The following is a 13,078-nucleotide window of genomic DNA, read 5'->3' as shown; positions in this document are numbered from 1 at the left end:
AAACTTTATAAAAATTAAAAAGAGAGAAATTTTAGTTTTTCTTTTTTGGAAAAGTGCTGAAGTTCTTGCATATCTTCGAAATTGCAGACTTTCCAGACTATACGGAATACATAACTGAAGTCTGAAGTAGAAGTAGCGACATAGATACGAACTCGGACAAATCCGTAGAGAGGATGCGATGAACGCTAAACTCACCCAAGCAAGAAACATGCGCGGATAAGCACGAATGTTTCTGTATAGTCGTATGGAGGTCATTTCGGCTCATACACGGCAGTTGCTGCCTGGGTGCTTCCCGACCTTCACACGATCTGATGCCTTCTCAGATGTCTGGTTGCAGATATTCATTTACCTTACTCCAAGCAAAGGTACGATACACTGAAAACAATCTAGCCTTTTGAGAGTTACAGTTCCACTTGTTTTATGGAAAATCAAACATTCTTCCAAACAAGTTCTAAAATAAATCTCCATTACATAACATGATTAACTACATTGATTATGTCGGGTTCCTTCCCGACCGAGAACTATGTTTTTCCACCCACTACAACACCAGTGAACTGCCAGTCAAAAATACCTTTTTTTAGGGGGGCTTTTCGTCATCAAACGACCATTTGATTACACAGAACACCAATAGTTTTCTAATTCACTACACAGTTTACTGTTACATCGAACCACATTAACATTTATTTACACTAATCAACGAAACAACTTTATTTACAACACTATATTTATTACTAATTAAGTCTAAACACGAAACAATTATTCGATCGAGGGTTCGCCCCTCGATGTGCGTACGACGACGGTTTGTTTTGAACTATTCTATGCAGCATTTGCTGCTGCTGCTGTAGCCCTTGCGCTACCGACGCCCCGAACGACGATCGCATCGTCCGCATAGGAAAGTGACTGCGAGAGAATCTGGTTACTACCACGACCGTAGCCAATACCAATAGAAGCGCGACATCATTGATATCGCGCATGGAGTACCTCACACTGGGAGTGTGGTTGTTTTGGTAGCTCGATCGATTGCTCGCAGACAGATTAGTTACACAATACATAGGCTACACGCCTTGAGATTGGGCCTTCTCTGCACTTATGTACATGTGGCATTCGATTAATTAATACTTGTGACAGATATATGATGCGTAAATCACTGTACAGCATAAAATCATATATCTGTCACCCAGAATCACGGTGGTATTACCCAAGCAATGATGATTCTACGCTGATACGTACCCTGCTCTGCGCCCGTTGTATACAACGTTACAGGTACAGTGCAAAGCAAATTTGAATGCAAGCAATGCTAGTAACGCATACAATGGCGCCATCTGGTTGCGGTCACTACCAATTATTGACGTTAAAACATAATAAGAAAATGTTTTTTTTTCTTGTTGGAATATGAAAGCGACCAATGAACGTTTACGTCGGCGATTTATTTGTCTATTACATTTTTATTCAAACTACTTATTTTACAAATTTATATCACTAAATTTACTAAATGATTTGTTCAGTAGGCATATATTTATAAAAATATTGTAACTGTTTGTCCTGGTTATACTTGATGACCTTAAATCATGTTCTTTTGCCATTATCAGCTTTTTAAATTCTCAGTTTAAAACAAGTTTGGAACGCTGATTTTTTTTCTTAGTTTGTTGTAATTATTTATTATAAAAAGGAAACGTCAACATATTTTCTATTTATATCTGAACTAATTATTTCCGAACAATTAAATGAATATTTCATCACGTACAAGAACACTTCTTAAGTGTTTTATATTTAATTATCGATCAAAAAGGAAGATTTTTTGTCTAAGTAATACTTAACAGCACAGATAAATCCAACAATCCTTTTACTAATTTTAACATTAAGTGTCCAGACGTCTCGGATTATGCAGGACAGTCTCGGACTCAGCCTGCTTGACCCGAATTGCCCGAAAAATGTCCCGCATTCCCACATGATGAATCTGTAAATTCTGGATAAGTTATGGAATTCGTAAGAAATTGGATTTAAAAAAATTCCGAAAAACCAGAAGAAAAAATCTTGGGCATTGTCTCAAAGTCTACAAAGTCAGGAAAACGTCTTCAAAATCCGAAGAATGCGAAAATGCACAGTGATTGTTCAGACTGAACATATTTTGTAAGACAACGGACAATGCCTGGTAGACTGGTGAAGAATATTTTGCATATCGAAGAGTTTCCACGATTGGAGCAGGAATCGAACACTCACCTCATAACAACATAATATATGTAAATGAGCAGTTAGTATTCACTGGTTGTTGTAAATTGAGGGAAGAAAAGACACTTTTCTTTCTAGGAAATTTAGGCGTTTTCTTAACTTTCCAGGACTCGCTTGGTCTTAAACCGCTCACGCAGTCCCGCTTCTGTTGTGAACGATAAGCGTGCTTTTTTCGAAGGTGTTGTCCGGCGCGAGTCCCCGAAGGTTAAGTGTTTTTTTAGGGCGTAAATAGGGATTTTGCGTTTTTTGTCAATCCCAATAATCATAAAAAAGCGGTACATATTTGTAAAATAATTTTGATAATGACAAATTTACTTTGTTAGCAATTTTACAAATAGTAGTGTTTCTTTACATAAATCGAAAATTCACCAAGTGTGTTTCGAACAACAATAAAAATGTTTAAAATAATCGCCAAAAGGCCGGATTTTAACGAAATATTTATTTAATATATTTAGAGGCCATGCAAAAATAGTAAATGCATTTTTATTATTTTGTTAGAAAATCTATATATGTAACGCAGATAATACGATAGTAACACAGAGAATGGTGAAAAAACATGTGTGTCATCCTGCTGCTGTACGCGTACAACATGATATGTGTATCAGTGTACAGAAATCATATGTCTGTCGATAGTATAAGTGGGATATAATTCTCACACACTCACTCTTGTGTTCTAAAAAGCTTTAGGGGTACATAGGGCCAACGTAAAAGATCTCCATCCTTGACTTTTGGGCCCAATTCTGATTTCTCTCGACTTCGTTAATTTCTCTGCAGTTCAGCACTTGCTTAAAGATTTCGTCGTTCGTTCGTGGTGTCGATGGGACTCAGCATTCGGCATCCAGCTGTGAGGTCACCAAGCCCGAACTGTAAAACGTAGACATCGATTTATGAATACCTACTTTCAAATCTATGTGATCTCTTCTAATACGCACCAAGTCTCACTGGCGTCACAGATATCACGTTAGAGTTGAGTATTAGAGGCTTGGTGCATTGCCTGAGCTGATTGGATCTCCATGTTCTATGTTGATCTTTGTCCGTAGCCGGACGTTAACTGGCTTAGGTTGTCGACCTTCTCCACGCTCGGCAACCGTGGAGTTGGAGTTGTTCACATCCAACGATTTGGTCTTGTTGATGTTGTTGAGTGGGAGCGTATGGCCTGGTCATTCAGTTTACTCTATATGGTAGAGCACTGTTGCGTTGGTAGAACAGTATCATCATCAGCGTCGAGGTCGTTCGAATGCTATATGGTGGTGGGCTACTAGAGCGGCCTATGATTTCGTCGATTACGATGAGCAACAGCAACAGAAATATAATACATTCATCCTTGCCTCACTCTAGCGATTCCATTGTGCAGGACTTTGAAATTTGTCTAGGCCTCCCTTGCCTCTAGGGACGCCCTACAGTTTTTCGTGATTGTGACGATCGAAGGGCTTTTCATTCATTGACCTGCACAAGGATGATTCAAAGCGTGACAGTATGGTTCTCACATGATCGTCCGTGGGCAGAATGCATCCTGCTGCCATGGGAGCATTGTCAACCTTTCCCTATATCCGAATTAGGATAAGTCATCAAAACTTGAAAAAGTTGTTCTAAGTGGTCGAGCCAACTTTTCAGCAGATCAGTTGGATCGATGAGTGACTGAGGGCATCCACGGATTTGTTCTTTTTCTGATCAGGCGCCGTGAAATATCACAGAGGAAGCGAATATCGCTGGGTGTTGCGGCTTTGCTCCCATCGTCGGTCGGGGAGTCCATTCGCGTCCGCTTCTCCCGTCTAAAGCCAACTGCGTTTGACATGATTCCCTAGTGCCGCTTTTAGTTGGCAGGATTAGTATTTGTCTTTTCTGGAAATGGTTCAGCTAAAAATGGAGACGGTGTCTTCTTGGGTCCGTAATACACGCAGCGCTGACATAGCGTTTGACTATCATATTCTAATTGGAGAGATCCGAAAACGCATTACTCGGATTCAGCGGCGGGAGGAGAGGCTCAGGCGACGCATCAAAATAGACCGACTAGAAGATCCAGCTGTGAAGAGATCGTTCGTTGATTCGGATAGGGAATGTTCTGGAAGGTGGCAGCGTAGATGAGAAATGGGCGGCGAAGAAGAGAAATGGGCGGCGAAAAATACTTTCATTGAAACTGGATGGGAGCTACGCACTCAGCGAAAATATTGGATTACAGATATAACCTGATGGAAGATTGAGGAGCGTTGAGAAGCAAAGGCTGAGGAACGTGAATAATCAGAGGAGTAAAGTACGAGTCCCGCCAACGGTATGTATCTCTGTAAGTGGATGTCGGGCGCTGCTACAGACAAAAAGACGGGCATGGGTGCACTTCCTGACCGATGAAGAAATGATGCCTGCAACAACCGGAGATTATTGTCGGAGCAATTACTCACTGTCTTGGACAGCTGAAATGTTGGTTCAAGCACTTCGAACAGCTTCTTTAAGTCTCAGTCAGTATTCATCAAAAAGCAGACATCCGAAGCATGCAATCTAAAGAGCGGAGGACATGTTCAGGGCCTACCCTATGCTGTTTGTGCGAATGTTATTGCAACTATTATGTTATTACCGAAAGACGGTCTCGCAGACGCACCAAATCGCTCTCCATCACTGACACCATCTAGCTCTTCAGTTATTAGGATTCCGGGACGCGCTCTTATCACAAGCTTCATGGAAGACTCTAACCCTTTCGACTCAGTCGTGCCCATCCCGTCAACGTTCATCAGCCGTCCTGGCCCTGAGGTTGAGTTTGAGGAAGGAGTCTTCCAAAATCAATTATCAGGCGAGTACCTTCAAGATTCGAACAGTTCGATTCCTCAATCAAACACCCTTTCCAGTGCATTGTTCAATGGCTGTTCAATGGCTCATCTCGACATGTGGTTTGGTGCAAATCAACCCCTTCGTTGACCGTAACAATAGGCTGCTCGACTTGGTTTTCACAAATGCTTCTGACAACATGGACATCTCTCAGCCCGTTCTGCCGCTCATACCAATCGACGAGCACCATCCACCGGTAGTGTTACATATCGACACCTCATACCACGTTATTCTGACCAGGAACCGGAACCCATGGTTTACGACTTTCGGCGGTGCGATATTACTTCACTTAATACAGAGCTTTCTGCGGTTGACTGGAGTCATCATTTCCATGGGCGCTCAGTAGATGCTAACGTACTGCTATTTTACGACAAGCTGTATGAAATATTGCACTTAATAGCTCCTCGCCGTCGTCGCATTAATCGAGGTGTTAATAACCAGCCTTGGTGGAATGCTCAAATCAGAAACCTACGCAACAGATTGGGAAAGCTACGCAAACAGTACATCGCTAATAAAACTGACGGGAACAGAGCTTCCCTCCATCAGGTAGAAACCTCTTATAACGACCTCCTCGATGCCAGTTACCGAAGATATAATATGAACGACCTCCAATCAAATCTTAAAAATAATCCGTCCAGGTTTTGGAGATTTATCAAATCGCAAAAGACGGCTAATCAAGTTCCTGATATATCTCCACTGGCTTCCACACTGATATTCTTCCCCCCTTCATACGGGAGCTTGGCAGAAGGAAGGTCGTGTGATATGTGCCATCACAAATATTGCCCTCCGCTCGCTTTCAAATCGACTTCTATAAAAACATTCTTCATGCCTGCCGTATCCTATCAATTCTATACTTTCGCCTCTAATTCTATCATGAACATGAACGTCTAAGTTTGGAAGATGATAATAGCATTTCCATATAATTGTCACCCAGGTAGTTTTTCGAATGTCCTATCGCACGATATTGACCTCGAGCCCTTCCTGTTTTCCGACCTAGAAGTGTTGAAAGCTCTTCGCGATTTAGATGCTTCAAAAGGAGTGGAATGGATGGCCTAACATCTTTCCTGCTGAAAGGCTGTGCTGAACCACTAGCGGCACTAACACTACTTTTCAACAGATCAAAAAACGTTCCCTGGACTATGGAAAACAGCAACGATGATTCCAATTCACAAATCTGGAAATTTGCGCAAAGTTAATAACTACCGTGGAGTTTCCATTCTTTGATGTGTTGGAAAACTTCTTGAATCATTAGTTCATAAAGTTTTGTTATTTGCTGTTAAACCAGTGGTCCCAGCCTGCTTGCTATCGAGGGCCACACAGCAATTTTGAACTGTTGAAGCGGGCCGCGGTATATTTGCAATATTTGTTTATCATTTCGAATTGAATTTTGAAGTATAATACAAAGTAATCAAAAAATCTGTTTAAAAAACATACTTGTAAGGGTATTACATACTACAGCGTAGCTGATGTTTAGTTCATATTATTACACACTTCTGCGATAGTGGACTTAGCATGAAATTTGACTTTCGCAACAAAGTCTCCTCGGCTTAGTTGGCAAAACTATTTTACCAAATAAACATCTGTCGACCGATTCTAAGAATTTTTTTATCCTCGATGATTATTGTTCAATGAAAGTCGTTGCAAATAACGACAGTATGTTTGAAACGTGTTGTTGAAGCCAGGTGAACTTACCAGCAGTACTTATTTTCTAACTTTTTCGATATGAGATATTCAAACGGAATTATACCTGCATTGCCCGACGTGTCGACTCGTTTATTTGATCTTTTTTCAAAGAAAATGCTCATCAGGAAAAGGCTCAATAACAGGCTGAAACGTCGGACTCTGCAAACATAAACCCGTTTGAATATCTCAAACTAACAAACTCAGAAAATAAGAACAATTATCCCAGTCGAACTAAAACCACTTACCAGAATTGTTGAATAGAACATTGAGTAAATCTGAACTCTGAACTGTTTACCGTGTTTTTATTATTTTCAAGTAATTACATTTTCTGGAAACCTTTTCTTCATCATCCCAATTAATCGTAGCATGACAAAATCTTGATTTCGTTGAACATTTTTCTTAGTGTGAAGTACATGACGCATTTTCAGGAATTATAAATCAAGAAATTTTCAATCGAATTTTGCCACAACTTAACTTATTTAAAAAAATGAAAGAATTCATATAAGGGTGCAATGTATGACAACATTATTTTTACTTAAGAACGTTATATATTCAGCTTGATTAAGCGCCAAAAATACCATAGTATGTTAGCCGTTAGACTACATAGTATGTATGAAGTGAGAAATTTATTTAATCTTGATGATAAAAAGATTCTTGGTTTATATGTTTCTTGAATATCAAAATAATGTGAACTAGACATACACACTCAGTTTTTATTTCTGCAGCTCGGCAAAATCCGCACAGCCGTGTGCCCAGCAAAATAAAAAACTGATATCTCGTCAAAAATGAGGTTTGTTAGCTGGGTTTCGGCAAATTATTTGCTGATTTTAAGCAACTTTGACCGATATCTCGGCGAAAAACATGTTTGCTGGGACTCGGCTGTGCGAATCCTGGTAAAAGTTAAACAAATTGCTGAGATCCCGGTAAAAAAAATAAGTATATATGCCCAGCCAGAGTACAACGAAAAACTGGACACGATGAAAGCTTTTCCTGGATGTGATATTTGCTAATGGGCCAGATGTAGTGTATATTCTGAAACCCTTCGCGGGCCGCAGGTAAAGGCTTCGAGGGCCGCACTTTGGGGATCACTGTGTTAAACCATTCATTTCAATTCATCAGCACGGTTTTCTTCCTCAACGCTCTAGTACAACGAATCTGCTATGCTATTCTAATGCGCTCTTCCGTGAAGTCGAGAAGCGCAATCAGCTGGACTCCGTATACGTAGATTTTTCGAAAGCTTTCGACACCGCACCTCACCAACATGCCGTTGCAAAGTTACGCCACTCATTTTACCGATGTTTACTCCTTGAAAGCTCTGTACTGTGTATTTTAGAATATGCTGCCCCTATTTGAATCGCATTGAACGTTATTCAATTATGCAATATTTTGCACCGCTCCGGATCATTCTCGAGCAGGTCAACAAGTTGGAAGTGTCCCTTTATTTGTTATTTATTGACCAAGGAAAAAAAAATGCCCTCTCAATATTTTTGGAGGAGGGGGAGGGGGTCGGAAGTGCCATAAAATAAATTTAATATTTGTATCGGTCTAATTATATGCTAATCAATTCCTTTTTTCCATCTATTCTGCAGCGAAATGCGTCACGTCCGCCGACCAGCGATGCCAGCCCGTGGCGGTGGCAAGTCTGCCTTTTCTCGAGGAATGCCTGCTCGCAGTAGCAACCAGAACGCCAACAACAGCAGCAACAATCCGAACCAAGCATTCTTCTAACATAAGGTTAGCGTACAGCGTAAGATCTTGGCCTTCCTTTACACGCTACTAAAGCTGTAAATAGCCAAACACAAAACAAAAAACGATGAGTAACGTCCAACTTTGTTGCACTTGATCGCAAAGGACGTTACTTCGTTTGTTTCTCAACCACCTTCCTTTCGCGAAGACTGGAAATGCGCGAATCTATCCATCCAATCAAATTAGGTTTTCCTCGGTTTTACCGCTGCCCATACTTACTACATCCGTAAGCTAAATTGTTTACCAGTGCATCCGCATCCACCATCCGCGTCAGCCAGGGCGGGAAATGGATGGGGCTCTGCGTCTCACCTGCAGTTTTTGTACTATACACCCCGGATATCGAATGAGCTAAATTTGTAAGCCAGAACTAAATGTGCGACGAGTGTGTGAAGAAGCATATATTTTTAATAACATTATAGGACAACGGACGTGCGTTCCGGAGAGAATGGATCGGGATGTGTGTCCCGATGGAGAAGTTTTGCATACTTATACGGAGTAAGGCGAATGTGTGAAAGTATATCGTTAATTTATTTTGATAAGATTATAATATATTATACTACCTACACAACAAGCAGTGGCTAACAAAACCAATATTCAAACAGTTTATTATTGCTATTTGTTTAGGGATCAAAAAAGGGGAAGATTGAACACTGTCTTGTGTATGAAAACTGTAAAAGATCACAAAAGTTAAATTTTCTTGCAATTTCCCTCACACAAGTTTGCAAAGTAGTTTTAGACTTGAAGGGAATATATTTACCTATGGACAAGAAAATATGAAATAATTTATTATTGTCAAACAATAATGTTGTTGATGAGATTGAAAAGTTGTAGATATTTATTTTGATTATTATTTTGCGATTGTCAGTGCAATAAACTTTTTTTACAATTATGATTTCAAGTTCGTTTCTTCTTATGAGTTCTATGGTAAAATTATTGATTGATTAGAATTCTACGCTATACACAGAGAAGAGTGAGAACTTTCTCAGATCCTTTTTTTTAACATCGGACCAAATCTATTTTAGGAAAAAATCTTAGAACAAATCGTATGGTACCGCTTAAAACCAATAACTATGAGGTACATAGAACATTGCTTCGTTTGTGATTTTTTGAGAACAATTTATCTCAATTGCGAATTTGCCAAAACAGCAAAACCACGCGGCTCACATTTTTTGGCTAGGAATAGTTTAGACCGTAGTTTTCTGAAGCAGCTTATTTTGTATCTCTCAAACATACGTATAATTGGTAGCTTTTCAACGTAAGTTGGCAGTTGAAAAAGCCAGCTCATACTTAGAATACAACCAAATTAGATAAATCATTAGTGCTTATGTTGAGCGTTAGTACATACCTAAAGTATATCCCAATAAACTTATGAGAGCATACTAACTTTGGCGAATAACAGCATGCATTCATCACGGACTATTCCTTGGAATTAAAATGCGCGCTTTTTAGAAATTGGTTTGCGGATATTATGACGACTCAGCTTGATCTTAAAAGGAATTGGAAGAACGTGCCATCAACTCTTCTAATCAAGTAATTTTACCAACAACGATTCAGTTTTAATCACTGTGCGATGAGATTCCTGCGAAGACAGCTAAATTGTGCTATACCTATTTCGTTATCATGATTTCCCATGAAGGAATATGGAGATATCGTTGCAAATTGAGAATGTTGTTGCACGGACGACGATACCGTATTATCTGCAGATAAAAGTACTTGGGAAATCTCTGCAAACACATTCGGCAGAGTGTATGAATTAGTGAATTTTGAAGTCTTCTAGAAAAAAATATTGATAAGCTAGTTGGGATTCCTTCGCACAGTGTGGCTGTTTATAATTTTCAATTATTATCAAACTGCCCAAAAATACTGAAATCGTAAAGAATTAAGAATATCACACAAATATTTATACTGTGACAAAGCGAAAAGCAAACATCACGATTCTGTCCTCACGTTTTAGGAGAAAATGATATTTTTTCTATCAAAGAAGCGTCCAAAACTGAATGTCAAAAAAATAATAAATTCCAGTTAAGAGTTAGGAAAATAAAGCAAATAAACGAACAAAATTATTTGTGAACACAATAAAAGAAGAAAAAGGAAAAACGAAGAAAATCACCGAGCCATTTATTTATTTAACTAATTAAGAAAAATCTGAATTTAAATCTAACTGTGTGCGTTATAAAACCAGGCAAAAATAATCTCACTGTTCCATGTGAAAGAAACAAATGAACAATGTCCATCAGTCAATGGGATACAAATTGTAAGATGCCACACTGAATAAAGAATAAAGTTAATCACCGTCCCTTTTTACGAGATCGAAGTAAAACTAAAAGCAAACAAATCGTGTGTGTGTAATGTAAGCAGTTAGTAGAAAATCAATAATCTTATTTATCCGTTTGTTTCATAAACGTAACTGTTGATTGTTAACATATGTAAAAATCGTGTGAATCAACCATCGCTTCAGTTTGTTGATTGTTTCGCTTTTTGAAAGTAATGCACCCTCTGACAAAAACATCGTTAGTTAGATATCATGGTGCTTCGATTATGTTTTCGCTTAAAGATCTGTTTCTGTTTATTCCTGAAAACATGCTTTTTCAAATGGCTTGTTAATGAGAATCGGTGAGAAATAGAAGAGCTCGAACAAATTTCGAATATAATCGATAAAAGCAATGTTTTCTTTCCAAGGAACGCGTCGTTACATTTGGTGGTAGCGACAAACACATAGTTGATTAACCGGAGGATGAAAAAGTGAACTGAATCCATCTAATATGAATGAAACGAAGAAAGTAAAAGTTGCTGTCCAAAAATAGATAAATAACCACAGTGTAGTAATTTTTAGTAGCCATAACCAACCACAGATATGTAGATAATACATAAGTTCAGTCCGGAAACGTATCTGTTGCGTGGCCGTTGTAGCACTCAGGTCGTTGTAGTGCTCGCGCCAAAATAGAACCACATAGAACATACCCCTAAAAATTTGCGGGAATTAATCTAAATAGCAAAGTTCATTGCAATTTGTTCTATAGATAGTAATTAGGAAGCTAACCCATAAAGTGATTATGACAAGACTACTCAAATAAATATAGGCATCCGTTTTTTTTAAATTTTCCAACAAATTCGTTGATACATAGTTACTGCATTAGAATCCAGTTCTACCGTTTGTCAGATTAAATTGTAGAAATAGTCCTTTTGGCCACGAACACAAGAAAACTTACCTGTTAGAAGACGTTTACATGTTTCTACGTGCGCAAACTAACAGTTCATACAGGCAGCATGCGTTAAGATACAAATACAAAATATGTCTTGTCCTTATTAGCAATCTTCTCAGCTGGGTTAAAATCCACTGAGTAGTCACAACACTAATCAAATTGGAAAGAGAGCATAATGCAAAAGATATTCTAAACACACTGATCCTCAAGCACGCATTGTTTCACGTTTCTGCGTTCGTTTCTACATTTTTAGTGCAGAGCAGCTAGTAAATAAGCGTAAACGGATATAGGATTTCCATCACATCTTAACTTGGTATAATTCGACGAGAGCTTGATAGCGATAGAGCAATATTCTTTTGTAATGATTTAATTTAGCAGTTTATGCCAAGCGAAGGTCGTCGTTCGGTGTTAGAGTCTCTACCCTTTTGGACCCGCGGCAGAGCAGAGATACGAGGTTTGATTATTAACAAAGCACTAAGAAAATATTGGCGCATTGCTGCGTCTGCAGCTAGCGACAGGTTAGTATGTATCATTTGCTAACTTATATTAATTTATTGTATCATTAAAAATGAACGTAAAATATAATGAAAAAGTCTATATTGTAAAAGTCTTACACAGAAAAAAAATACCTTGAAGAGCTGTCAATTTTTGCTATTCAGATGGAATTGAAAGAATTTCCAGAGGATTGGTTTTATAGAACAAGTTTCCTGTTCAATCGAAGTTAATTGCCTATTTCCGGGGATTAAACCACCCGACTTGGACATTAATTTACAATGTTATGAAAACTCATATGTGAATGTGTACGTTATGTGGAAGATATTGATTTGGAAAATGTATTGGAGGTAACCACTTTCCCTTCGATGGGACTCGAACCCATGACTCTACAGTACGCTAGACTGGTGCTTTAACCAACTAAGCTACGAAGGACCTCCGTCGGCCTTCGCAACCTAGCGGCTGCTGAACGAGCTCGAGATTCCCAAATTGGACGCATAGTCAAATCACTCGCAATTCATTTCTCAAGCCAGCAGTCTAGCGTACTGTAGGGTCATGGGTTCGAGTCCCATGGAAGGGAAAGTGGTTACCTCCAATACATTTTCCAAATCAATATCTTCCACATAACGTACATATTCACATACAAGTTTCCTGTGTTTAAATATATTTTGTTGTCATTTGTTTATTTGTTTAGGTACTTAATAATACATCTGACATTCAACAGTCTCAAGTATTTATATCTTATTTCTTTATTTATAGTCAGATTAAGGCTGAAGTGGTCTGTCTTATGTAGTGTGTAAAAGTCTTCTTTATGTTGCTCGGTCTCGGAGTTTTTATTGTTTATTAAAATAGCATCAACATACTGCAGACTAATCTCAATGATGTGGATGGCTTTCTTGGCTTTTCTC

The 13,078-nt window shown here is 38.8% G+C and overlaps 1 protein-coding gene across 1 annotated transcript in view; it reads left to right on the top strand.

Moving 5' to 3' along the window:
* Positions 1-12,313, top strand: part of LOC134212112 (protein bicaudal D) — a 90,714-nt gene extending 78,401 nt beyond the window's left edge. Inside the window, exon 11 of the mRNA XM_062689663.1 lies at positions 8,319-12,313. Coding sequence (XP_062545647.1) covers positions 8,319-8,457 — 139 coding nt within the window. The 3' untranslated portion in view covers positions 8,458-12,313. The remainder of the gene's footprint in view (positions 1-8,318) is intronic.
* Positions 12,314-13,078: the final 765 nt, after the last annotated feature.

The sequence above is a fragment of the Armigeres subalbatus genome, chromosome 2 (assembly GCF_024139115.2).
Source record: "Armigeres subalbatus isolate Guangzhou_Male chromosome 2, GZ_Asu_2, whole genome shotgun sequence".
In the NCBI taxonomy this organism is placed as follows: Eukaryota; Metazoa; Arthropoda; class Insecta; order Diptera; family Culicidae; genus Armigeres; species Armigeres subalbatus.
Note: the sequence above shows the minus strand (reverse complement) of the source record. Positions and strands in the feature narration are given on the sequence as shown.